Consider the following 26,707-nt stretch of genomic DNA (forward strand, 5'->3'; position numbering starts at 1 on the left):
AAAAGCCTCCAGGGTCTTTTCACTCACATGGGATAGAACCCAAACTCCTCACCTGGGCCTCTAAACTTGGTGAGGAAGGGGCCCTTCCCACCTTTGTCTCTCTCCACACTCACACTGATTCAGTCCTCTCCGGCTCAGTGGGCCTCTTTCTGTTTGGCCAATACCCACCAATCGTGACGTTTGACTTTTTTAAAATGGATTTTTGAGAGAGAGAGGGGGGTGGGGGAGGGGGAGAAAGAGAGAGAATTTTTCCACTTATTTATGTATTCTTTGGCGGATTCTTATACGTGCCCTGACCGGGAATCAAACCCGCAACTTTGGCTCATCAGGACGATGCACTAATCAACCCAGCTACCTGGCCAGGGCCTCCTTTGACTTCTTTGATACTTGTGGTCTCAGTCCCAAAGCCATCTTCTCCGAGGCCCACCCTGGCCCCTGGATCGCTGCTCCATGGCTGCTTACCAATTTTCCCTATTCCACTTTCTTCCAGTACTTCCTATCTCCTGGAGCTATTGTCGGCGTGCTCGCCTGATAGCTTTCGGCCTCTTCCACTAGGCTACAAGCTCTCAGGAGGGGACGGCCGTGGACTCTAAGGCGGAGAAGGCCATGCAGGCCTGTGTCAGGGAGCTCCTGGGTCACCGCTGTGGACGCGGGGGAGAGGAGCAGGACTGGGCTGAGGGAGGATGGGCTGCGGTGTCATCACTGCGGACACCCCAGCCCGCCCTACGGGGGCAGCTGTGAAGATGAGGCAGCTCTTCACAGCTGTGCAGAACTGGGCTAGAGGCCCAGAACTTCAGATTTCTGTGCGATCGGTCACTGGATGCAGGCTGCCCCCAGCAAGGGGGTGTGAGATTGGGGAAGACCCCCGGGGGTGCCAGCTGGGCTGAGTCCTGGCAGCACCCCTGGGACCCCCAGGGGGAAACTGGTCCCATCGCCCGTGATAGGCACCACCAGCTGTTCATGAGCACAGCCCAGCATGGAGGGCGCACCCAGTACTGGTGACAGTAGTTGTCTCTGTTTGGGGGGGCTGTTGTTCTCTGACCTCCCTTCCCCCCGTTCGGCTCCCCACTCAGGTTCCCATGACCAGTCTCAAAGTCACCTGGCTCTGATGACTTGATTGTCTCCCAGGTGCCAGCATCTTCCCTTGACTATGATCCTATTTCCAATGCTCCAAAATGTTTGAAATTAGGATCAGACGCTCCCACCACCTGCCACACCCAAAGCTGGACAGCCCCCCTCCATGCACACCCGGGAGGAGAGGCCCCTCACAACCAGGTCCTTGCGCAGCCAGCTGGTGGTGGCCTCCAGCCAAGGGCAGGAGGAACACAGAGCGTTTGGATAAAAAGTGAGGTGGCTGATTTGGGACTTCCTTTCATTAACATCTCATTGCTTATTCTACTGAATGACGGCATGATGCTATGAAGGCGATGACTGCCCATGCTGGGCAGGTGACTTCTGACACTTTTCACACTCCAGTGGAAGGAATGAGCAATGGGCAAGAAGTGACTAACCCTTTGCTTTATGGGAACATAACTATTGGCTAAGTACTATTCTCGAGGATTTTTTTTGGGGGGGGGGTTGGGTTTTATTTTATTTTATTTTATTTTTAGGTGGGGGTATTTAAGATGTAAAAGAACTAAGAGAAATGACCCTTGCTTTCAAGAAGTGGGCAGTCTCATTGAGAAGAAAATTTTCTTTTTATTTCTATATAATAATAATAGTTATCTGTATAGGGCCTGCTCCATACCCTGTACTCAGTGAATTCTCACAATAACCCTGGGGGAGGGGGTGGTAGGAATTATTGCCCCCACTTTACAGAGGAGGAAACTGAGACACCAAGAAGTTAAGTGACTTGCTTTTAGTAGCGAGACTATTTTTGTCTGCTATCTTTGTTAAACTTTGTTAATAAGTTCATATCACTTTTGCTCAATAAATTGAGCAGTTTTCATACTCATATGAGCCCTGAGACTTTTTGTTTAGTCTAGATAATATTGTTCTTTGAATGTGTGCAAAGTTCATCATCTGAGCATGGGGATATATGTATTTTAAACACAAAATTCTTTAAAAATGTTTTAAAACTTTCACATAGTCACTGGTATTTTTGGTCAGCTTTGGAATCTTACTTATTCTCTTCCCCTCAGAATATTTTCCATTTAATCATGATTTTTAAAATGTATCTACACTGAATTACATAGTTTGATGTAATTGAAAATATCCCTTTGTAATTGTTTTAGATATGATGTTAGTTCTAATTTTGTTCAATTGTGTTTTTTACTTACATTTGCTATCGCACATTTTTTCTTTTTTCTCTAAAGAATCAGCTCTACTATTCATTTAATAAATAACTTTTAAATAAATATTTAAGATGCAAGAAATTAAGTTAATTGTAATGTGAATCAGAAAAAAGAAATGCCTTATGTTGTGTTACATAACTTTTGAGAATTGGACCCCACGCATTCTGAGCAAGCCGTCTGAGTCAGAGCTCTCAGTCCCTCACGTTAAACTCCATTGTCAGCCATGTTGGAAAGAATAGGATGGCCCACCAACGTTTACAGCAGCGATACTCACAATGGCCAAAAGGTGGAAGTAGCCCAGGTGCTCATCAATGGCTAAATGAATAAATAATACATGGCATAGACAAACAATGGAATATTATTCAGCCTTAAAAAGCACAGAAATTCTGATACGTGCTACAACATAGACGAACCTTGGGGACATCACGCTTTATGAAATAAACCAGACACAAAAGGACAAACATTGCAGGATCCCATTATATGAGGTGTCTAGAGTAGTCAAATTCATAGAGACAGAAGGGAGAACGGGGGTGGCCAGGGCCTGGGGGAGGAAGGGATGTGGAGTTCGCCTTTAATGGGGGCAGAGTTCAGTTTGGGAGGATGAGAGAGGCGGGTGGTGCTGACGGGTGCCCAACAGTGTGACTGTACTTAGTGCCACTGCACTGTCCACTTAAAAATGGTTAAAATGGTGGATTTCGCGTCACGTATATTTTATAACAGTATAAAAAAGAAGAAAGGATGCAATCAGCTTTTAGCTTAGTTTAGATTCATTATTCGTGAAGCAAGAGCGTCCTAACTCAATATGGGAAGGAGTGGCATATCAGGCCACACCGATGCAGTGTGCAGTATTAAAGGGGTTTTAAAAGCCACCGTTTTGCAGGAAAGCACTGAATACCTTCCTCTGCCTCCAGAAATACTCCTTTATGTTACTATTTTGAAAGAAACAAAATAGGGAGGTTATCCTGGGTGGTCTGGTGGGCCCAGTGTAATCAGGAGGGACCCCTTCCTTTCTCCTGCTGGTTCTCCAGCGGAAAATGGAGGCCAGGCAGGAGGTCGGAGTGACGTGCCGCGGGAAGGTCCTGACCAGCTAACCACATTTTTATTATCTAGCTAACCACATTTTTAAATTTAAGAAAACTTAAAATATGTAACCTTTGGCCCTCCGGCCAGTGTCCTTTTGAGAGAGGGGAACATTTTGGAAATACCGGTCAGAGTGCACAACATTGTGAATGTATTTGATGCCACTGTACACTTAAAAAGGGCTAAAATGGTATGGTATTTTATCATAACAAAAGTACCAAAAGATAGTACAGGCTGGTAGAAAAGAATTCAAATAACATAGACATCCATAAGGCAAAAATGGACTAAGAGGCCTGAGAGAATCACCCAAGAGACTTGGTAACCACTCAGAAAGGGCATGGTGACTGGTTGAGGACAGAGGGCCTGTGATCTGGGCTCGAAGGATGCAGAGGTCATGGGGAGATTGAGGACGTTTCCTGTGGAGACAGCCTGTACCGCACCTGCTGCCTGAGGCTGCGCCCTTTGCTGGAACCCACACTGAGGCCCAGACGCCTCTCCTCCGATACGAGGATATGCTAAGGGTACCCAGGGAAAGGAAGGCAAGAGAGAGAAATCTAATTGTCTCCATTGCAAAATGGAAGGTATGGAATTGTCTTGATGCCAACATGAAGTTTTCTGCCATTGGTGGAAATGCTGTGATTAAAGTGGCCAAGGAATCTGGAGTAACAAAAGCATAATAATAAATGACATAAAAGTATCCCCTACCATCCTCCATGGTATCTACCCTCTGCAGTCCTACTTTGAGGAGGAAAAGATGTTGGCACGACAACTGTCCCCGGATGTTTTAGAACAACCCAGAACAGACTGGGGTATTCGGGCCTTCCAAACTTTAGCAGCGTGGCATCTCACTGTCCCCACGCCACGATCTGTTTCTAAAGTAAAACTGATGGTGAAACCATGATGTTATCCGAAGCCTTTCCTATTCCCCTTAGTGGTGACTACAAAGATTTTACTCTCTTGACTTTTTCGTGAGCAGGCAGCCTGGCCACGGAGATTGTTGGTTGTGAAGAAACGTGAAGACCCACTCGGTTGAGCCCGGGTGAGCGCTGCAGTGGTTCAAGGGGAGCGAAGGGGCGTGGTCTCCTGGGAATCTGAGAGCCAGGGCCCCCCGCGAGGCTACGCTTCGCCGAGACCAGCGCTGCAGGAGCTTCGGGGTAGGAGGGAGCCTGGGAGCCGACCCCCAGGAGCTGCGCATCTCCCCTCCACGGGCCCCGCTCACTGCCTCCGCTCCTCACCGCTGTCTCCTCCTCTCGCCCTTTACCTGATCACCGCAGCTAAGTTCTTTCCGTCTGTGCTGTACCTACTTTTAAACCGCATTTCTCTATTCCTCTAAAGCTAAGGTTGTTTTAGTCAGCCCAGACTACTGTAACAAAAATACCACTGACTGGGTGACTTAAAAAAAACCAAACATTTATTTCTGATAGTTCTGGAAGCTGGAAGGTCCAACATCAAGGTGCTCGGAGATTCGGTGTCTGGAGAGGCCTGATTCCTGGTTCATAGGCGGCCACCTTCATGCGGTGTCCTCGCAGGGTGGAGAGGGAACTAGCCAGTTGTCAAGTCTCTCTCGTAAGCACACTAGTTCCATTCATGAGGGCTCCACTGTCACGTTCTAATCACCTCCCGAAGGCCTAGCTCCAGGTGCCATCACATTGGAATCAGGGCTTCGACATGTGAATTTTGGGGAGGGGCACACAAACATTCAGTCCACTACACCTCACTTCCCTTCCGATCCCCAATCAAGCTGGTTTGGCTCCAGCGGATTTTAGGCCAAGGCCCCAGCTTGCGGGGAAGAGGCGAACGACAGGGCCTCTTTCAGCTAACACAGAGGGGTTCAGGGTGCCCGTGTGCACAGCACTGGCCCGGCATGTCGCTCAGCCTCCATGTGCTCCATTTCCTTCGCTTGGAAAGTGGGGGTGAGAACGGCTTGTTTTGAGGCATATGCATGAGTCAATACGCACAAAGATTTAAGGAGAGGACCTGGCCCCACATAGTAAGCACTCAGTGAGTATCTGCTATTACTGACCTGTCCCCCTCTCTCCACATTGCATGATGGGTCAAAAAAACCCAAAACCACTATTTATTTACATGTTGTACAAAGACCCACTTCACCTAGTGCTCACTTACCTCTTGGCTAATGCTGGCTCTCTGCATCCCCGCAGGTACCAGCTCCGTCCAAAGTGCAGGCCTTGTCCCCGCTTTCCGTTCTTCCTAGAAGGCTCTGTCCCCCGCCCCCTACTTTAGTGACTCCTCCTCATAGTTCCAACCTCAGCACAACCCTTCCTTCCTCTGGGGAACCTCCAACCTCACCAACACAATGAGTCCAAACCATACTCTGTTCTGCTCCCTAACAGCTCTTAGGGAAGTCAAGCTGTGACATTAATTTGTGAGACCAGGCGGGCAGGTGCCGTCTGTTCCGCCCACCGTTTTATTTCTAGCACCTAATGCAATGCCTTTCACATTAAAGATACACGTTGCATGAATGAGTGGATGGAGGGATGAACGAGGAAAGCAATGACCACCTCGCTTTTCTTCTCTGCCTTGAGCCAAGCAATCCCGGGTGAGTCTCTCATTCCCATTGCAGGTCGCCAAATACGACAGCTGCAGGGCTGTTTCACAAACAATCTGTTTTAAAACACAGATCATCAGCAGATCTTAATCGGTGTCTGAAAATCTGTTCTTTTAAAAACAAGTTCCCCAGGTGATTCCTAGCTGCGGGCAGGTTGGAGACACAGGGAGGAAGATGAAATGCCTTCTACCGCTGCTGCCAAGATCTAGTGCATTGAAGTATTTAGTGAGATCCAGGAAATTACCATGTTAAAACGTATTGCTTGAGTACACAGCATTAAAAAGTGAATGCACTGGTGCATTGCCAAACCTACAGCACAAACATACCCCAGCCCGCCGAGCTGTGATCTTTGCTCTTGGCAAAGTCCTCACAGAGTTAGAGAGTTCAGCTGGCTCCTTTCCAGGCACGCCTCTCTCTCTCTCCGTCCCACGTGCTGGCATTCCACGTTCCGTGCTGTTTGTCTGAGCCCCGGTGTGGGAAACGAGTGCATTGCTCAGGTTCAGCTCACGAGCATGTTTGCCCTGACTCCAGTCTTGGTAGCAGTTGTCTGCATTTTCATTGTGTGGATGTATAAAAATGCTGATAGAAGCGTCGAGCGAAGGAACGGGGAGCCGGGAGCCAGGTCCAAGGCTCGTCCCTGGGTGGATGAAGACTTAAAGGACAGCACTGACCTCCACGACGTGGAACAAGGTAAAGACAAGGGCGTGCTGCGCAGCTTACACCTTTTGCGTTTCTGTGATGCGCGTGCGGATGGCAGGGCCTGTGGAGGGGAAGGGTCACTGCCAGTCCGTTTCCTCATCGACCTCTCGTACAGACAAATTCATGAGTGACAGGGGCAGATCCTGCCTCTTGGGTGGTCAGCTTGTCACCCGCTGGTGCCATCCCCCCTTTATTCCCGGACACTCAGCAGAAAGCTGTGGAGGGCTGATATTTTCCCTGGCTCCATTCTGTTCTGGCTGCTAAAACCTTTCTGATGGGGCACATTACCGGCTAGGGGTGGCCGTGGGGTAAGTGGTCAGGTTTGGATCAGGAGCTTTGAAATTTAAAAAGTGGTTTCTATGGAGCGACTTGCTCCCTTTGACGGTGACAGGCCCCGCGGGTTAGAGACAAGAGTGGCTGCTGTCCTCTAAGTTGAGGGTCCAAGTCAGTGGACACGGCAATAAACAGGCAACAGTTAGAGAGGAACAAAGAGATGGGCCAGGTAGAAATGCCCATAGTGTGTTTGCAGAAGCCTTGGGGACGTGGTGAGGCGCTCAGCAGACGGGCAAGCCAGGCTCAGCCAACCAGCAGGACCTGAAGAGCGGGAGCCAGGAGGCCTCTCAGCAAGGGGAGCAATGTGAACACAAGTACAGGGACCAAACCCCTGGGAAAGGTGTTGAGAAGGTGGGGGAACTGTGCTGGCCAGGGGAAGGGATGACATGAAACGGGGTGGCCAGGGGGCGCCGGGTCATGGCTGTCGTGCGAGAGAAGACGGGGTAAAGGACGCAGCAGGGAGGGCGAGGCTCTTGAGGAGGCCTGGGTGACCTTGGCTGCAGGCTCGCCTGAGGCTGGTCTGCGAGATGGATTCGACGCAGAAGGGGCTCCGTGATTCTCGGCTGGGCCAGTGGAGCTCCCATCCTCCAGCAGAGGCCCCCTGGAAGTGTGTTATTTGCAGGTATGTATGTATGTTCACTTGTGTATGTGCGCAAGCATGGGCATGTGTGGGCATGCGCGCACGTGTGCTCTGAGTTGGCCTCATCTCGGGATCAGGGGTGAGGTATATAGCTGGCAGTCAGTGCTAGGAGTCAGTGATGCTGAATGTGTCGCACGGGATTCAAGCCCATAACTTCTTAGAAGGGCTTCCTCTTACTCTCCTACGTGGAAAGATGTCCCTCTACCCTGGGCTGCCAATTATGCCAACGGAGAAGCACTTCCCTTGAACAGAGGGACACCCATGACAAAGCTGGGCAGTGATTTGCTTTGGTAAAGAGGGATGGATGGTAGCGGCAGTAGGGATCGCAGAGGCGGGAGTGAATGAGGGTGAAGTGAAAAGGGAGAACGAGAGAGCTTGACAATGAATGAGATACTGGGAAACTAAGGAAGCTGGAAGAGTCAGAGAGACACCATCATAAACGGTTAGGGGTCGAGTTTAAAGGCGAAGATGCGCCCAGTCTAGGATATGTGAGACTTGAGAAGACAGTGCCGCGCTGAAGCAGAACAGGAGGGAAGTGTATAGATGAGGGACCCAGGCCACAGATACTGACCGGAGAGCCACTGGCATAGGGGCGAGACATGGAACTTGGAAAACTAATGAATTCACTAAGGGGGTGTAGCTAGAGAGGAGGCTGAGGGTAGAACTTGCGGGGGTGGGGCACGTGGCACCTGCAATTAGGAGGAACCGTGGTGGGAGAAATGGGCTGCAGAAAAGGAGAGAGAGAAAAAGGAGTGCCAGGATAAACAATAACAACAATAACAATAAATAACAAGTAGCATTTACTGAATTCAGTGTCGCAGTGTAGAAAATTACTTAGTCTTCATAATAACATAGTGAAGTAGGCACTACTGTTACCCCCATTTTACAGATAAAGAAACTGAGACTGAGGTATGTTAAGTCACCTACCTAAACAAGCAGTGGTGGAGCCAGGGCCCAGCCAGTGGGGCTCTTGAACCTGGGCACATGGCCAGTGTGCTAGGCTGCCTTTGCAATAGAATGGCCCAGAACAGAGGAAGCAGGGGACGGCCAGCAGGCTTAAAACTTCCCTGAGAGCTCGGAGGTGATGTGCACTGAGGGAAGGCCACTGGGTTGGAAGACGTAAGGGTCTGGGGGACACAAAAGGGAATGATAAGGCTGGTAGGGAGTCAGAGGCCTGGGGCTGGGCCTGAAGGTTAGCTCTGTTCTGGTTTCCTGCCTCATTATTTATTTCTCCAAATCCTCTACCTCTTCCTCTCTGTTCCCCCCACAGAGGCATGAATTGGCCACAGAGTGGCCTCCTCAGCAGCCATGGACAAGTCTGCCCTGAGCGAATAGTCCATAGTCTCTTGTTGAAATTTTTGTTGTTTATTTAAGTGAGACTGACTGGGGTCACACAAGTGGTAGGGGAGGACCAAGGTTTACACTCAGTCCCCTCTGCAACCCAGGTGCCAGCTCCTGCCCACTGGCTGGCTGCCCACGGTGCAAGAGGCCCCCCTGCTGGGCCTGCAGGTTTGAAAGGGGGTATAGCTGGAGGCAAGCAAGGATTCCGTGACTGAAGAACCATGGACATGGCTTCGATGGCAGCAAATAGAAACCAGATTAAAAGAAAATCAGCAGCAAGAGGCAGGGCAGTTAGATAAGCGTGGTAGGCCATTCTGGAGTGAGTGAGGGAATTCTCTGGTGCACAGGGAGTCAGAAAGTGTGCGGGCAGGCAGGTGGCAGAACTTTGGGACATTAGAGAAACCCTGCTTGTTAGATGTCAGACACAACCCTTCTTCAAGGATTAGTCATCATGGTGTTCTGTGAATACTTTCAGTTTTTTATTTTTCTGTAGCAAAGCTCAAATAAAGAGAAGTTGCAATATTGGGTTGGCCAAAGAGTCTGTTTGGTTTATTCTGTAATATGGGTCTAGCAGTGCTTAGTTGTCTTTAACTTCTTTTGAAACAATTTTATGCGATTGTATTGTGACAGCCGTCATATCAGTGTGCATTTAAAAAAACTTACCAAAGTTAGTGAATTTCTTTAAAAAATATTTTTCTTTTATTTATTTAGAGAGGAGAGGGGAGAGAGAAAGGGAGAGAAACATCAGTGTGTGCTTGCATCTCACACACCCCATGCTGGGGACATGGCCTGCAGCCCAGGCATGCGCCCCATGCTGGGAATCGAACCAGCAACCCTTTGGTTTGCAGGCCAGCGCTCAATCCACTAAGCCACATCAGCTAGGGCCAAAGTTAGTGAATTTTTATGTAGTCATTTTAATATTGAATATGGAATAAAATATGCAATATTTTTGGCATATTATGCTTTAGTATTTGAAGAAAGGTAAAAACACACCTGAAATGTAAAACAAGATTTGTGCAGTGTATGGAGAAGGTGCTGTGATGGATAGAAGGTGTCAAAAGTGGTTTGTGAAGTCTCCTGCTGGAGATTTCTCACTCAATGATGCTTGCTCCATGGTTGGGTAGACCAATCCAGTTCAAATTAATAGCGATCAAATTGAGACGTTGAGAACAATCCACATTCTACCACGCAGGAGATAGCTGACATACTCATATTACCCAAGTCAATAAAGTTATTGGTGACAATGAAAAATGTGTCTTTTATTTTACAGAAAAAACTAAATGAACGTTTTGGCCAACCCAATATTTATCTCAAAGTAAGACCTCGGATTGTTCCCCTCAAATGAACCAGTCAGGCACAGACTCCTGGAAGTTCATGGAAATGGAAGTAGGAGAAAAAGATAGGGGGAACACATCTCAGATGTCCATTTTAATGGCAGTGGGGATTTTTCTTCACTTAGCTTCACGGACCACCTAAAATCTGTCATTCTAACTGAAATTTTGATTGCCTTAGGTTACCCAGTCACTGCTAAGAAAGGCCTGCATTCAAATTTTTATCTGGCATGGATAATGCCTGAGAATAAAAACATTCCTGCATACTTGGGAATGAACAGATTTTTATGTACCCATGGTAACAAGCAGCTGTCAAAACTGGCTTCAAACCTGTTCCGTGGATCAATAGCAACTCATTTCAGTAAAAGCCAAGCAAGTCAGCCCATCAGTGGTAGCCTCTTACTCCTAAAAGGCAGCAAACGAGGGACGGGCTCACTCTAGCACCAGCCTCTCTGAATGCCAACCAATCAACAACAGTCGCAACCAAGTAACAGTGTTCCTATCGATGCTGTCAGTTCTCTGATATCCCTGGAAGTCCACCAACCCCTAAACTCCATTCTTCCCGACCAGGTGGTGTGCTCGCACATGAAATCTGCAGGTCATTTTTTCAATTGTCAGTATCTTGAAGTCAGGACAGGACGGGACATACCTTGGGAGTGGGCGAGTGTTATGATTCTGGGCTCTTCCCCTGCCCCCTCAGAGAGCTGGTTTACCCGCACACCACGGAGAAAAATAGTCTATAAGGTCAGTATTCCACTGCATGTCGCCAGACTCCCCAGTCCCCACCCACCTCTGTTGCTGCTAGTGACACACTCAGCCTAGGCTGCAGCTAGGGAGGTGGCTGATGGAGGGGCCACACAAGAGTCAGAGCGATGGCTGGGGCGTTGAGAAGGAGGCGTTGCCAGGACAGGTGTGGAGCCCAGAAGTGGGCCCCCCCCGCCCCCCTGCGCCGCCACCACCCACCCCGCCTTCAGAATCCGTCTACTGTGCCAGCCACACCTCCCTCAGCCTGAAGGCTCCCAGAATTTGCAAGGAGGGAACAAGGATAGCATAACACCAGCTGGCCTGTAGTTTGCTAGCTGGAAAACACTGGACCCATTTGCAAAGGTTTCGAGGCAGAACTACAAAACATAAAAGCAGCTTAGGTAGAGACGCAGCCCCCAAAATACTTTCACGTTAAATGTTAAAGAAGAGATGTGACCTAGAATTTCCTGGCCATTAAACCTAATTATGGAGCCTTTTACTGTTCTTTGGCATTAAAACAACTATAAAAGGTGAGCTGCCTTGGTGACAATAGCCAGCCCCCCCAGAGTGGGAGGGCAGGGCGGATATTAAAAAGCAGACCGCAACCACACACCTTTGTGTTGGAAATACGTGGGCTTTACAGCTTGAATGAGTCACTGCAGCGACTTGGCTGGTCTAGGACGGAGGCAGGACAGCTGTGCAGAGATGGTTCTCCTTCCCCCTGGCGAGGGCCACATTCCTGGGGGCCGCGAGGGGTCACAGGGAAGGAGAGCAGGGGTGCCTTTCACATTGGTGTTGTTTCGTGGCCCTGCTGTGAAGCAACGTTCTGCACTTTCCCTCCAAGCCTGACTGGTTTCCTAGGAAGGATGCAGATCTTCAGCCCTGGGAGAGGCTCCAGAAACAACTGCCTCCCTTCACCCCCACCTCCACCCGACCCCCACCCTGGCTGTTCTGCAGGGCAATCTAACCCCACAGGGGTTAGGCCATTTCTTCATCCTGCTCAGGTGGGAGCGCCTACCCTGGACTTTAGAAGCTGCAGAAATTGCCAGGTCATGCACTTAGGCTGGTTTAGGCACAGTGGGCACGCACAATGCGAGTGGAAGGGATCTTACAAGATAGGAGATAGTGACTTCCGCAGCAGTTAAGCAATCGGGCATTGACTCTTTGACCACTTCCTGACTGCAGTGGTTGCCAGACTTCAAAGCAAATGGCATAGAAATGTTATTGCTGTATAAAGCCTTTACTGACACATTTGAAAGTTCAGGGTTGGAGATGATGACATGTGGGTTTGGTTCAGAATTGACTGCTAGAAAGCTGATAGGTGATGGCCACTCCCCCACCGACCCTGCTTCCTTTTAACTAAGTACCTGGGCCTTTTTGTTAAGTGTGTACAGTCTGGGCCCAAACTGCCCCACTAGTGAAATGTCAAAAGCAGTTTCTCACTACGCTCTATGAGCAAACCAGGGTACCTCCTCGTATTGTAGTGGGGTTCTCAGTCTCTTTGAAGTCAGTCCCCATTTCCTGAGAGTTCCCTCCTGCCTTCCTCAGACACCTAGGAGTGAAGCGTGTGGGAGCCAGTGTGGGGGAAGGTTAATCCTCTACCTGAATGGCACCTGGAAAGTCCCAGCCCCCACAGGGCCAGGCCCTGGGTCTTCTTGCTCTCTTCCCTCTGTGTCATTCTCATCTTTATGTGAGGGCTCCCAAGGTGACACCTCGCTTCGTGGACATTCACTTTCATACCTGACATCTTCACTTGAAGGTGTCTTGAATGTGACACACTGTGGATTCCTAGTCCTGCTTCTGCCCCCTCCCCCTAACGGTTCATCCCTCACCCTCTTAGCCCAGCCGATGGCTCCACGGTCCACCCAGGCCCTGAAGCCAGCGATCTGGGAGTCAGCCTTAGGCCCTCCCTCCCTCCCCCTCCCGACCACAAGCCTGAGCCGTTCTTATCACTTTTGTCTCCAGGATGCTTCAGGAATCTGCACACTTCCGTCATTCTTTCTGCTGCCCAGCTGGTCCAAGCCAGCATCATCCCTCACCTGGGCTATGGCAATAGTCTCTTTCCAGTTTTTCTTATTGCACTCGGTCTCCCTCCAATGTATATCTTTATAAGCATAAGTTATATTACATCACACTTCTGCTTATACCTTTGTATTTCTTCCTATGATACTTTGGCTTATCTACAATCTTATTAGGAGTACATTCTCTGGGCCCACGTAAGTAGGTTCTTACCTACCTCCCAAGCTTTATTCTCGCCTTTTGTTCAGTAAGACGCAGCCATATTTAGGTCCCTTCAGCTGCTCAGATATGCCTGAAAGAGGCCTTTCCTCATCCTTGGCCCTCAAATGCTGAGCCTCTCAGTCTTCAGGTTTCACCTGATCCAGAGGGTCCCTTTTAGTCTTCCCTGTGCGGACCGCCCTTCCTCATTCTCTGTTTCTTTATAGAGAGTGAATTGTTTTCATAGTTTATATTGCCGTACAGTAGGCATTTTCCAATTAGTTTAAACGTTTAAGTCCCAAGTGTAAAAACTGTATCGATTTTGTTCACTAATATAGACTCAGTAAATACTAAATAAAAACCTTGTTGCATTTCAGCCTTCAAGGAAGATTTGGGGAGCTTTATTAAAAGTGATTTGTGTATAACATTTTACTAAATGTAATACGTACATGACAATATCATAGCATTTTAACTAAATGTATAATAATAGGCAGAAGATAGGAAGGAGGAAATTCCAGAGGTGCCCCAGGGCTGAGATAAAGAACAGAGATAAAGGGCGGAGACCCTGTGCTAAATCTGGTAGTTTCTGCATCTGGAAAAGCATTAAATCCTAGTTTATCAGGACTGCACCTGCGCAGAAGATGCAACCTGACCCCTACTTCATTAAAATAAATTAGCATTGTGGGACCCTCTTCCCAGTAGCCAATCAAGGAAATCATGGGAGACCCACCCTAAGGAATAAAAACCTTCCAGCTCCTACGTTCAGGGCTGCTGCTGGTACGCTCTTCTGCGCTCTTCTTTGCTCCACTCTGCTCAGAGTTGGCCTGCTCCCAGGTTCTGTGTGGCTTAATAAATCTGCTTTTCCTCGCTTTCTGCTATAAACTCTGTGTGTTCAGTTCAATTTTTTGTCCGCGATCACCAAGAACCTGGTTACCTGCGCCCACCTGTGACAATAGTATATTGTCTTTTGCAAATATGTAACTATAACATTGAAATTGTTCTTTTTTTTCCTGCCAAACTTGTCATACGTACTAGAGATTTTTATTCTGCAGGGTTACCCTTCTCTTTACCCACAAATACCATTACCAGCCCCGCCCCCCCCCCCCCCCCCAAATTGCAAAATCATTGCTACAGGCATGTCCTGAACAGAAGTTTAAAATGAGAAAGTTGTTCAGTTTCCGTGATAATAGAAAGAGGTCAAGTTCAAGTTTAGGATTGCCTCACTTTCTCCAGCTGTTTCTTTTCCTTAATGTCATAATGCTTGTGTAATCCAGATATAAACTGAGTTCACCCTACTGAGCAGAAGTAAAAAGGGGAAAAAAGGCTGAATTATCAGTTCCTTAATCCCCTGGGTTTGGGAATGGGAAATGCCCTGTGAGGATTCTTAGAATTTCCAGGAACTGGTGCGCTTGCAATCAGTCTGGCTCTGAGATTAGGGCTTCCTGATTTTTTTCTCAGTGTTTTTTCTTCCCCCTGGAACCTGCTTCCTTGAGGAAATCACCCCCTCCCTTTTTTTCTTTCAGAGCTTCCTCCCTGATGTGGTCAGCCCCTCAGGCAGTATATTAGCATTTGGGGAAGCAGCCCTTTGTCCTTCCAAAGGTCTTTGATTTTGCCTTTGTAGACCTGCCTCTGGACTTTTCTCCCCAAAGTCTATTCCTCTCACTGTGTCAGGTTGGGTAGCTTAGCTCCTCTTGCAAAGACTCACTCCTATGCTTGGGAAAAATGAGCCATCAACTGCAGGGACACAGCAACAGAAAATCCAGCAGAGGTTTAAAGTTGTGCCTCCTTCCCACTTCCCTCCACAGTCTTGGGAGGGGGGTGCACAACAGGAGGCTTTACTTCCTCCTGATTGGAGTTGTGCTGCTTGGCTCAGAAGGTAGACGTGCCTATGGCCAATTTTGTTCACACTTTCAAGTTCTTATTCATTGTTTCAAACTCTAAATCTTTCTTGAAAGCACTGCTATTTTAAATATGAAACAGGATCATTTTAAAAACTGGTTTCGCTGCTGTACTCTGAAAAATAGTAACATGGAAAGAAATTTGTCACGAAGAATCTAAGTTCTCACTAGACCTGACCTACTTAAACTGTCGCTGCATTGAGAAAATTTTGTCTTCTCTCTTTTTTTCAGATATTCTTACCTAACATTTCTTATCAGTTGATCTACTTCTGATTTTTTTGGTAATTAATTTCTGTGGCCTTCCCATTTTTTAAGTTTGTAGAATGCAATATACTTACTGGAAAAGTGTATAAAAGAGGATTATATGTTTGACTATAGAAAAGTGTATTTCTTTCCTGACAACATATAAATAAAAATTCAAATGTGTAGGAATTGGTAAATAAGATTACAGAAAATACAGCTTTTGTGCTTATTTATCTCTGCATGTTCATATTTTCTCTTTAGTTTTGGCTTGGGAATTTCTTACTATGTTGTGAACAATACAATGATTTTAAAAGGACTTAAAATTTTTTTTTGCCAGTTCTTAATTTTTTTAAAAATTTAAATTATATTTTATTGTTTATGCTATTAAAATTGTCCCAATTTTCCCATTTTGCCCCCTCCACCCAGACCCCCACTCCCTCGGGCCATCCCCTCACCATTGTGCATGTCCATGGGTCATGCTAAAAGTATTTTATTTAGGGATCTTACTGGTTTTCAGCTGACAGGAGACTGTTCTAAATAAGCTAGTTCACCATTAACAAAAATTTGCATTTTTTCATCTTTGTGTAGGTGAATTTTTTCTTTTTCTTGATTTATAACCAGTCTACAGTTTAAAGGATTGTCAAGATCAAAGGTCAGGATTATATGGATCTATTCATCTCACTTCTTTGTTGATGTTTTTGACTCATATCAGACACTTTTGAGAACTTTATCTCCTCCCCAGTGACCACCTTGTGACCAAGAAAGATCATTCATTAAATTTGATACTTTTCTTGTTCTTATTTGCAGATGCTGATGAGTGGCAAGAGTCAGAGGAAAATGTTGAACACATCCCATTCTCCCACAGCCGGTATCCTGAGAAGGAAATGGTTAAGAGATCCCAGGAATTCTATGAACTTCTCAATAAGAGACGCTCTGTGAGAGTCATAAGTAATGAACAAGTCCCAAAGGAAGTCATTGATAATGTCATCAAAACAGCAGGTTTGTAATTGCACAGCATTGTTGAAGTTCAAATACAGGGAATAAAGCCTAGAGTGATAAGCTTACGTATAAAGCCTTACTCAGGTGTTGACTACCAGAATCATAATGATTCTCACTTTCTACAAAGTTTTGACAATTACCAATTTCTTGGGAGCAGATGTGACAACAGTTCAAAACTTCTGAAATTACTCAACATTATGAACTTTTACTAAAAACAAAAATTTCTGAATACACTATTATACATTGAAAGAGAAATATCTGCTTTCTTTCCCCTCCCCTTAAAGTGCGCGCGCGCGCGCACACACACGTATGGTTATACGTTTCTCTTTTTGGAGCCAAGTTTCTTACACCATACACCGTTATGCTCTCACACAGTATTCTAATGATTTTCCAAGTTTACTTGTGCGAATTTGCAAAGTAAACCCTTTTCAATGTAAATTAATACTTCTACGGAGGAAAAAACAAAAATTATAGAAAAGTTGGAGGAGAAATAAAAGCAAGCCCCCTATTTGAGAGGCTTCAGCGTTTAAAATTTTATTCATTTTATTTCAGTTAAGAATACAAATGCACTAAATAGTTGAGTCCTTTAACTAATAGCAGTTACTAAATTTCATCTGTGTACATATCTGTACCTACATATGCGCGTGCGTGTGTGTACATATGATGCTTAGATAAATTTGGCATCATTGAAAACACTAGGGAACAATTTATTTCTTAGGTTAGTGACAAATGTATTTATTGGACAAATAACATAGGTACAAAGTGAGCTGGAATCACTCTGTTCAGAAGTTGGGCTTTATGTTTACCTTTTTCTAAAGCATTTCACAATTTAATCATGCCCTCTCTACCAGGGGGAGCCGGGCGTGGCAAATAAGAGTGTCATCGAGGCTGAAGGCCTGAGCTCCCTCATGCAGAGTTTATGCTATTAAATTACTCCCTAGGAAGAAAGGAACAGTTGCTTTTGAAATATCCCAGCAGAGAGTCACTGTGGTCTACTGCTGGGAACAGTGAGCCATTTCTAGGACAGCGGGAGGGTGTCCAGATCAGAAGCTGGCCTGGGCCATGGCTGGAATCTCACAGGGAATCTGAGCTCCTTGGGCACTGAGGTGTACTATGAAGCTTTGTCCAGGACAGTGGGGCTGATGAAGGTGGGGGCTCAGTGTCCCTGAAGCCTGCACGAGGAAGAAGACATATTGTTGTGCGTATTGAACACCCAGGTCCAGGAGTTCTTGTGTGTCCCCAACTAAACCACAAACCCCACAGCACCACACTCAGAGCTTTGATATTGGCACTAAAGAATTTATAGTTTCATTACGGTAGGAGGAGTGTTTTTAAAACTTTTAGACCATTTAAATTTTACCATTTCCAATGAGCTTCATGACTTTATATGTTTTCAAGGATATCAGAACAAATGGCATTTTGGAGAATTTGGGCTGTCAGAATTTCCCCAAGTTCCCTCATGGTCATGGTACAGTCACATAGGGACATTCTTGGAACTTTTGGCCTTAATCTCAGGGAGCTGGTGTGGAGCCTCCCCCAGTGATGCCAGAAGAATGGGGGGAGGGGGGATGGCAACACCCCAGAGTCTACCACCAAGCACTTTGTTTGCTAGACAATGTAACCTAACCATATTTGGAGCAAGTATGAATTATCTATCAAGTCTTGATTAACAGTCTCGCTTTTTCCTGCAGTTTTAATTTCTGATTTTAACTTAATGGGTGACAGGAACAGCCCCAAGTGGGGCCCACACAGAGCCCTGGACCTTTGTGGTTGTGCAGGACCCGGATATGAAGCACAAGATTCGGGAGATCATTGAGGAGGAGGAGGAAATAAACTACATGAAAAGGATGGGGCAAAGATGGGTTACAGACTTGAAGAAACTGAGGTACAAAAGGGGGTGGGATTCGGGATGTGTGGTTTGCCTTCCTAAAATGAAATAATTATGGCTTCAGTTTCCTGGTTTTGTTTTAGGTGTTAAAATGTTTGATTCCACCTCTGGGAGGAATTACAGAAGTTAAGCTAGGTCTTGCCACTGTATTGGCTTGAGCACGTATATAGTGGAGTGGTTGGGAATTCGCCTGGAATCCGGTCTGGGTCAAAACTTAGCTCCGGTCTTCCAGTCGCAAGACCTTGGGCATTTATTTACTCTTTCTATGGATGTTAGTCTGGGTTCTCCAGAGCATCAGTGAAGAGAGAGACACACACAGACAGAAAGAAACACACACACAGAAAAAGGGGGCAGAGCTTTGTTATAAGTAATTGTTTCATGCAATTAAGGAGCCTAAAAGGTCCCAAGATCTGCAGGCAGCAATCTGGAGGTTCAGGAGAGCTGGTGGTGTAGTTTCAGTCCAACTCCGAAGGCCTGAGAAGCAGGAGAGTCAATGGTGTAAGTTACAATCCTGCTTTGATTCTGGAGGCAGGAGAAGACCGATATCCTCGCTCAAAACGAGTCAGGCAGAGAGAGCCAATTCCTCTGCCTTTTCATTCTATTCAAGCCTTCACCGGATTGGATGGGACCCACCCTGCGAGGGAGAACTATCTGCTTTACTCAGCCTACTGATCCAAATGTTGACCTCATCTAGAAATGCCCTCACAGACACACCCAAAATAATGTTTAACCAAATACCCGGTGCCCTATGGCCCAGTCAAGTTGATGCATAAAATTAACCCTCACACAGAGTTTATCTTTTTTCATTCAAAATAATAATATTAAAAACTTGTCAGGATTAAATAAAATAGAAGTCTAAGAGTAGGGCTGCCAAAGCAAGAGTGCTTGGGCTCAAATGTGAGATTTATCACTTATTAACCTCTCTGTGACTCAGCTTCCTCATATGTAAAATGGGAACAAGTCTAGTGTTTACTTCATTAAATGAGTTTGTAAGCACGTAGAACCGTGATAGCATGTAGTCAGTGCCATATGAATCTTTGGTAAATAAATAGGCTTTGACCCAAGTCGTAATAAGTAAAACTTTGAGAACTTACTTTACATTTCTCCCAGCTGGAATGTAAGAGTGTGAAATATTTCTCAAGGTCTTGAGTAAGGTAAATCACATTTTGCTAAATCGACCAGCTCTTCCAAATGGTCTTATTAATCAGCCTTTAGTTTGAGTACATGTTTAGTCAAAGTATAGGTGTAGTACACGGATAGTATGCAATAGGCATCAGTAACTTTGTGGCTTCCTCATCTCCAGGGAAGGGGTGACGTGGAAATCTGTGTAACTGGTTTCACTCTGGTGCCTGAATGCACTGGGGTAGGTACACGCATGGTTCCTTTTTTCTGGTAGCTACGGCTAACTATGCCTTGTCGAGTCCTTTTTCCCGCAGAGGAACATAGTATATTTTCATAATATCTCCGTGGATTTTATACCTCCCTAGCCACCTTTGTGATTAAAATAGTCACTTTCAATTTTTTAGATTTAGCCATGTCATTAAAAAAAAACCCAAAATGGTGGGAGAGTCCTCACAAAGGTGAATTCCTTTCCCCTCCCATCTCTTCTCAGGCTGGGCCTAAGGCGGGCTGGGCCACAGATACCGGTCCTGACTCCTCAGAAGGGATGCTGGCTCAAGTCCTGTGTGCTCGGAATGTGCAGGTCCTCCTCCTGCCTCTGGCTGTCAGTTGAGGGATTTCCGTGGCCAGTTCTGGCACCAGCCACCCACCACCCCACTATGGTACAGGCCTAAGAAAGGGCAATGGGGTCTCAGTCCTGGAGGCAAAGTACGGTGATGAGAAATGAGACTCTTAGCTTTGCTCTTGTTTCATTTATTTGGCCCCAGAGGACAACTTTTTTTCCCCTAAAATATTTAAACCCATTAAAATTGATGACTTATGAAATTATAACTTATTACTATGTTCTGGAACAAGTGCAGGATATTAATAATGAATGTAAAAATCTTATTGCTTAATTGTGGGGAAAATTGAGATGGGCAAAAGTCAAACTGGGTTTCTACACGTGGAAAGACATTGTGCCCCGGTGCGCACTGTAGCTGCGAAATGCTGCCTGCCCCTGTCGCTTCCCCCAGTGAAGGCAGAGCTAATTGCTCTCTCAGCAGGTGCTTGAAGCACCTAACATACCTCTTCTGGGCATCGAAAATAGCCACTACTACATAGCATTTTAATTATTGGTTTACTTTTCTTCTAATATTATAGGCCTTACTAAGAAACCTTTGTTGTACATCAAGATACTCTTGAGAATCCTGAGAACTTAAATTACAGACTTTCTTTGCAGATAATGTGTACACACACAAACACACACATACACCAACTCTAGGGGTCCAGGGAGCTCCAGTTTAAAAAAGCCTTATACCATTAAAAAATAAAATAAAATAAAATAAAAAGCCTTATACGATTAATATAGTGCTGATGCACAGTAGGTAACTGGATGAATGCTAGGTAAACTGAACTACAAATGAGTATGTCCTGACCTCCTGTTTGAATCAACTACGAAACCCACAGCTGTCATTACAGGCTCCATGCACAATCTGGGTCCAACCTACCTGCCAAACCTAATCCTTTCCCTCTTGCTGGTGCGAGCCCTCCGCCCCGGGCAGCAGGTGCTGCTTGCCCTTCTCTTAACAGGCTTGCACGCGGCTGTCTTTTTATTAGCTCTTTTATGATGTGATAATAAATTCTTGTAAAATTGAACAAGCCCACATATTAGATATCAATGTGTGCCTAGGCAAAACAGCTACAAAAATTGTTAAAAATGACTACCTTGCTTTCAAACTAGGTAAATCGCTTAATTTCCACCTGTATTTACAATTAAAAAATTTATTTACGGTAAAATAATAGGAGCCGTAATACTAACACACACATACATAATGCTAGGTACCAGGTGCCATTCTAAGCATTTTCTCTATTTTGATTGATTTCAGCCTCACAACCTGTATGAGGTGAGTGTACAATAGCACATGTACATATGAGGAGACTGAGCTATGAGATGTTAAGTAGCTTGCCCCACACAGCACAGCTAGTTGGATCCAGAGTTTGTCTTTTAAACCATTAACATTCTCCCTCTTTGTAAGAAAAAAAGTTGATAATTATGTAATGTGGTTAAGTTTGCAGATATATAGTAAAAAGGCTTAGAAATTATAATCTGTTGAGGAACTATAGAAAAATACACAGATGAGTTTAGCATGTTTTAAAACAGAAAAGCATAGCTAAGCTAACAATGAAATGAATGATCTCTTGCTAATTAATGATATAATATAGCCTAAGAAAATATTCCAATACATAGAAGTACATGAGTCTTTTTCCTTTGAATCTCAGTGTTAGAATGAAGCTTTTGCCCAAATGTATGGGATAAAGCAATGGCATAGAGAAAGATATTCTTTTAACTGGGAAACAAAAATTTAAACTCAACATTTATACTGCACATGAATTATCTCCCGCCCCCACAAATGTTTCCCTTTTCTCCTATAACTGCACTAACAGCGTTACCAACCGCCCACTTGCAATTTCAGCTAAACATCATCGTCATCTTTTTCCTCCCTCTTGCACATTCCTGCACCAGATCAGCCAGCTCCAGCGTCCACACCTCCGGCAGGTTCTCCGGGGCCATTGCCGTCGCCTCCTGGCTAGACCCGCCTTGAGCTGGTCCCTTGCCCACACCCAGTCGCCCCTTCCTGGAGCTGATCTGCTCATGGAGAGCTTCTGCTCAGAAGCTACTGATCACTCCCCATCACCTGCCAACGGGAGTCCAGGACTCTGCAAAACCTGCCGGCTCACCTGTGCCCCACCAACCCACCCCACTCTATAGCCGACTGGGCTTCTGGAAGTTCTCTGCCAAGCCTCCTCTGTCCTGGCCTTCAGTGTCCTAATTCAAGGGACACTGGAAACATTCTTCTAATCTCCCTATTCAAAATTAACATTTCATTTGGGGGGGCTTCTAATGCACTTGCCTTGTATTTCTTAAACAGTGCTCACAAGGTTTTATTTTGCTAAACTTGGCTTACTGCTTTCTGAGTTACAGGATCTATCTTTGTATTTTTTAGCATTTTCAGGTGCTTTGCCACACGGGGCCCTTGCGAATATCTGTTCACAGCCTTGGATAGAAAGAGATGAAGATGACACAAACAAAAACCCGCTCTTTTTACATTTAAACACAAAAGTGAATGTGTTTTAATTTCAACATAAATAAGCAAAGCTCATAAAAAGAAAACAAAAATTATTCAGAGTCAGTATTCTCTGGAATATCTTTTTTTTTTTTTCTTTTCCTTTTAGGACTAGTTGGATTAAAGAGTACTTGGACACGGCTCCTGTTTTGATTCTCATTTTCAAACAAGTATATGGCTTTGCTGCCAAGGGCCAAAGGAAGGTCCACTACTACAACGAAATCAGCGTTTCCATCGCTTGCGGCATCCTCCTGGCTGCCCTGCAGGTATGGCACCTCCCACCTGGCCCAAGATGGAGATGTGGCTCTGAGGGGCCAAACGGTGGCCTTATTCACAAGTTGCAGCTGAGTTTCTGGTTCAGGACACTAGGAAATTGTTTACCTAAAGTTGAATTCTTAAGTGAAAACTGACTCTGAAAACCTGAGCAGGTGAGTATGGTGGTTCAGCAAGTTGGAATTCTTCCTGGAAATCCACCCGTAACATCATTTCAGGGTCAGAAAAGTGGCCCTTGTGTTTGCCTTCATCTGTAACGACATGAAGGTCAAGAGTGTTTGGCAGACACACACTTTCAGAGCCTGGAAGCTCCAAGGACTGGTTTTCTAGCTGGGTTTTTTGTGGTGTTGCCTGAGCCGATGGAATGATTAAAAAGCTGTAAGGAGCACTCTGTTACTGAGCTTCTTTCCTGAGAAGTTGAGTTGACATTGTATTGAAACTGGAGGGCAACCGAGTCGGGGACTCGTACTGCCGCCAAAAGGCAGAACAGGGATTGGATCATAATTGTGCTTATCAGGAGCCAGCAATCTGAGAAGGTGGCCAGTGAAAAACCTTAATGTCCCCCTTCCCTTGAGCTTTCAGAAGCACGTTTGTACAGGGAAACATGGGAAGTTGGGCAGGAGAAATACCTAGAGGGAGTGCAGATGTGCTGTTTCTCCTGGGAGTAAGGCGGGGGCGCTGAAAGGGGAGTCCTGCAGCTTCTTCCCCAGCTGGCCCCTGGGTCCAGGCGCGCCACCTCTCCGCTCGCATTGGCATTCCTCTCTTCCCCAGGCACCTGTAGTTCATGGCCTGGAAAGCTATGCATTCTCCGGTCAGAGAGGAGAGGTGTAAACCATTTGCTTTCACGTGTCCTTGGTTAGGGGAGATAAGGTCTTGAGATTCACCAGCTGGCTGCACTTTGCTCAAACTGTTTGGTCTTGTTTAATTTTCTTGTCTCAGTTTCCCCATTCCACGTGCCCGCTCACCCAGGAATTTTCCTAGTTTCTTACTATCCTGTCTCAGTATTGTGTTAGAAAGATGCCCACGTATTTTTAAAAATTTCACCTATGGAGCAGCACCTAGAGCAAGACTAAACATGAAACCGAGCAGTTGATGTATGCCGTTTACATGATTCAGTCCATCTCCTCAGCAGATATTTTCTGAGTTCCTTCTACATGACAGATCCTGGGGGTTGCCAAGAATAGTCATCTCATGAAATGTACATTCTGGTGGGGACTGGGGTCTTGGGGTGGAGAGAGTAAACACATGAAACAAATAAAGCAAACAAAACTATAAGAATGAGTGATCATACGTTCAAGGGACAATTGATTCCAAATAAATCACTATGTGCTTCTTCACTATCTCCAAGAAAATTTGCATGCCGAAAACACCTTAAAAAACATAATCACTGCTACACAAAAGAGAAATAGATTACTCGAAAATTTGTCCTAAAGAAGCTGAAATTTTTCTTTTTCCCTGATTCTGTACATGAATAAATTAAAGGAATCACTGTGCCACAGGGTCACCTCCGTCCATCTTAGAATTCTGGAAGAAGAGAAGAGGCGTTAGTTCTGGAGCAAGATAATTCACAACGTGGCTTCTGTGCCTTTGAATCAGCAGCCTTTTATCGCTGCAGTGTTGAGCTTGCTGCCCTCTAGCCGTCCAAGCCTGGTATAGGCCTTTCCCCGCCCCTCACAAATTTAAAGATTTTATTTATTTTTAGAGAGAGGGGAAGAAAAGGGGGAAGAGAGGAAGAGAAACATCAATGTGTGATTGCCTCTCGCGCACCCCCTACTGGAGACCTGGCCCACAACCCATGCACGTGCCCTGAAACGGCGACCCTTTGGTTTGCAGGCAGACAGCTCAATCCACTGAGCCACATCAGCCAGGGCTCTGGTATATATCTTGATTTGTGAGGGAGGGAAGAGAAATCTTTATGAAGCCCCCATCTGGACATGTGGCATAATGACTGGGGTTGTGCAGGACTCAAAGGCAGTTCCAGAACTTTCTGGCTCAGGCTTGGTGGTGCCGAACTGAGCAGCGAAGCTGGGGCAGGTGGGGGGAGGGGGTCGAGGGGCAGAGGGTGAGGAGGGCCAGCTGGGGAGGTGTCCTAAAGCTATATGTGATTTTTATTAGATGTTTATTATGTGGAGGCGCTTGGAGAGAGGCTGATGAAGTAGTTACCCCACCTCCTCCCTTGGCTGCTGTGTCCTCTTTCACTGGACGTAGGGTTATCAGCTGGGATGATGCTCTGGCCATGATGGTGGGATCGCAGGAACTGCTTGTTGTTCTTTTTTTTTCCTTTGGTGTAATTAGATTTCCCAGATTTCTTTCTATGAAATAAACATTCCTATTTCTTAAGCATTAATGAAAAAATAAGACTGGTATTTTTCTTCTTTGAGAAGGTTCCTGTTTGGTTGAAAGAATGTGGGCGCTGGGGAGGTCGAGGAGAGGACATGAGATTCGAGACACCCTGGCCTCTTTGCTGCCCAGCTTCAGGGAAATGACAGGACAGGTCTAGGAGGGGCTAGCATGTCCCCAGGCTTGAAGCAGAGCTGTGACCTTCTCTGCTGATTTCTTAATGTACACTTTTTCTCTCCTTTTTCAGAATGCAGGGCTGGTGACTGTCACTACCACTCCTCTCAACTGTGGCCCCCGTCTGAGGGTGCTCCTGAGCCGCCCCATAAACGAAAAGCTGCTGATGCTGCTCCCCGTGGGGTACCCCGGCAAAGAGGCCACGGTGCCCGACCTCAAACGGAAACCCCTGGATCAGATCATGGTGACTGTGTAGGCCAGAGACCAGGAGGGAGGTGCGGGCAGCTAATGTGCCTGCTCTCCTCTCCCGTTCCTCTTGGGTGGGCCTCCGAGTGGCTCTTCCCTCTGGGTGTTAGGTCTTCCGGTGCTTGGCTTGGGGGGAATGCGGTGGGGGGGCGCTCCATGTGCGAAGAAACTTTTCCACGTTCTCCAGCACGTTGAGCCTGAGATCCCTGCTTCTGCTAGACAGCGTGACTAGGTGAATATACAGACTAAGAGCAACAGGTCTGTTCTCTTCCATTTCTCGTCCACTTTGGCAATGCGGGTCTACTCAGAACATGCTCTGGTTTCTAAGTTTTTAAAATTGTTCTAGAACGATCACAGGTGATGTTTTTTCTTTTACTTTTAAAACGCTCATAGAGAGAGCACAGTCATCAGAAAATTTAGTGTAGTCCCAAGAATTCAGCTATGTGATGATTCTTGAATTTAAACTTAGACTAAATGGTAATGGAAAAAAAAATACAATAAGAAATAAAAAGAAAACAACTTAAGACTAGTCAAATGACCCTCTGCTTTCAGATTTTCTGGTGGCTTTTAGGCAAAGAATGTGCTTTTGAGATACCTTCTTTTCCTGAACCTCATGGATATTCTGCCGGTTTGGAATAGGCGGTCATCAAAATAATTAAAACGCCACGCTCACAGAACAGTGCGTGCTTGAGTGGGCTGGGGCACGGACTGACAACCATCTGCAGACAGAACTGGTTAGTGGCGCTGTCCGGCGGTCGTTGGAGCTGGCTCACATCAGCTTGTGGAAGTCGACTGGTAAAACCTTCAGGAATTTGTGAACCAGTTATTAAACCATTTGTAGCTCGAAAATGCCCACCGTGGGAACCTTTACGTCACCGTCATCAATGACACTACAAATCAGGACGTCTTTTTCCCCTTAGAGAGAACTGGCTTTTATACACAGCGCTACTGTGTCTCCCTTCATTTCCCCTCCACCCCACAAATCATACTTGTCCCTTCCCTCTAGGTGGCAGTCTGGCTGTTCAGAGCTGATAGGGTCACAGGCACTAGGTTGGAAATGCCAGTCTTTCACCTGTCACCCCGTCCCCCCTTCCAGGGGGACTGTGTACACAGGCCCACTCACAGCCCAGATAATTGTTCATCAAGCAACTCTACTTCCCCCCTTACCCCCTACTACT

General features: G+C 46.1%; 1 protein-coding gene across 2 annotated transcripts; it reads left to right on the forward strand.

Annotated features, from left to right (window-relative positions):
- Positions 1–6,391: 6,391 nt before the first annotated feature.
- On the forward strand, positions 6,392–25,686 carry IYD (iodotyrosine deiodinase). 2 transcript variants are annotated; one of them, XM_054568977.1, is made up of 5 exons: positions 6,392–6,630; positions 16,194–16,385; positions 18,111–18,270; positions 22,606–22,762; positions 25,357–25,686. In XM_054568977.1, exons 1-5 carry the CDS (start codon positions 6,453–6,455, stop codon positions 25,537–25,539), a joined length of 870 nt encoding a protein of 289 aa, XP_054424952.1. In that variant the 5' UTR covers positions 6,392–6,452; the 3' UTR covers positions 25,540–25,686. The 2 variants fall into 2 exon arrangements, with proteins under 2 accessions (XP_054424952.1, XP_054424953.1); XM_054568978.1 differs by lacking the exon at positions 6,392–6,630 and having other exon boundaries at positions 16,194–16,316; positions 18,110–18,270.
- Positions 25,687–26,707: the final 1,021 nt, after the last annotated feature.

The sequence above is a fragment of the Pteronotus mesoamericanus genome, unplaced genomic scaffold, assembly GCF_021234165.1.
Source record: "Pteronotus mesoamericanus isolate MK-2021 breed Mesoamerican mustached bat unplaced genomic scaffold, CSHL_Meso_final contig_20, whole genome shotgun sequence".
Classification (NCBI taxonomy): Eukaryota; Metazoa; Chordata; class Mammalia; order Chiroptera; family Mormoopidae; genus Pteronotus; species Pteronotus mesoamericanus.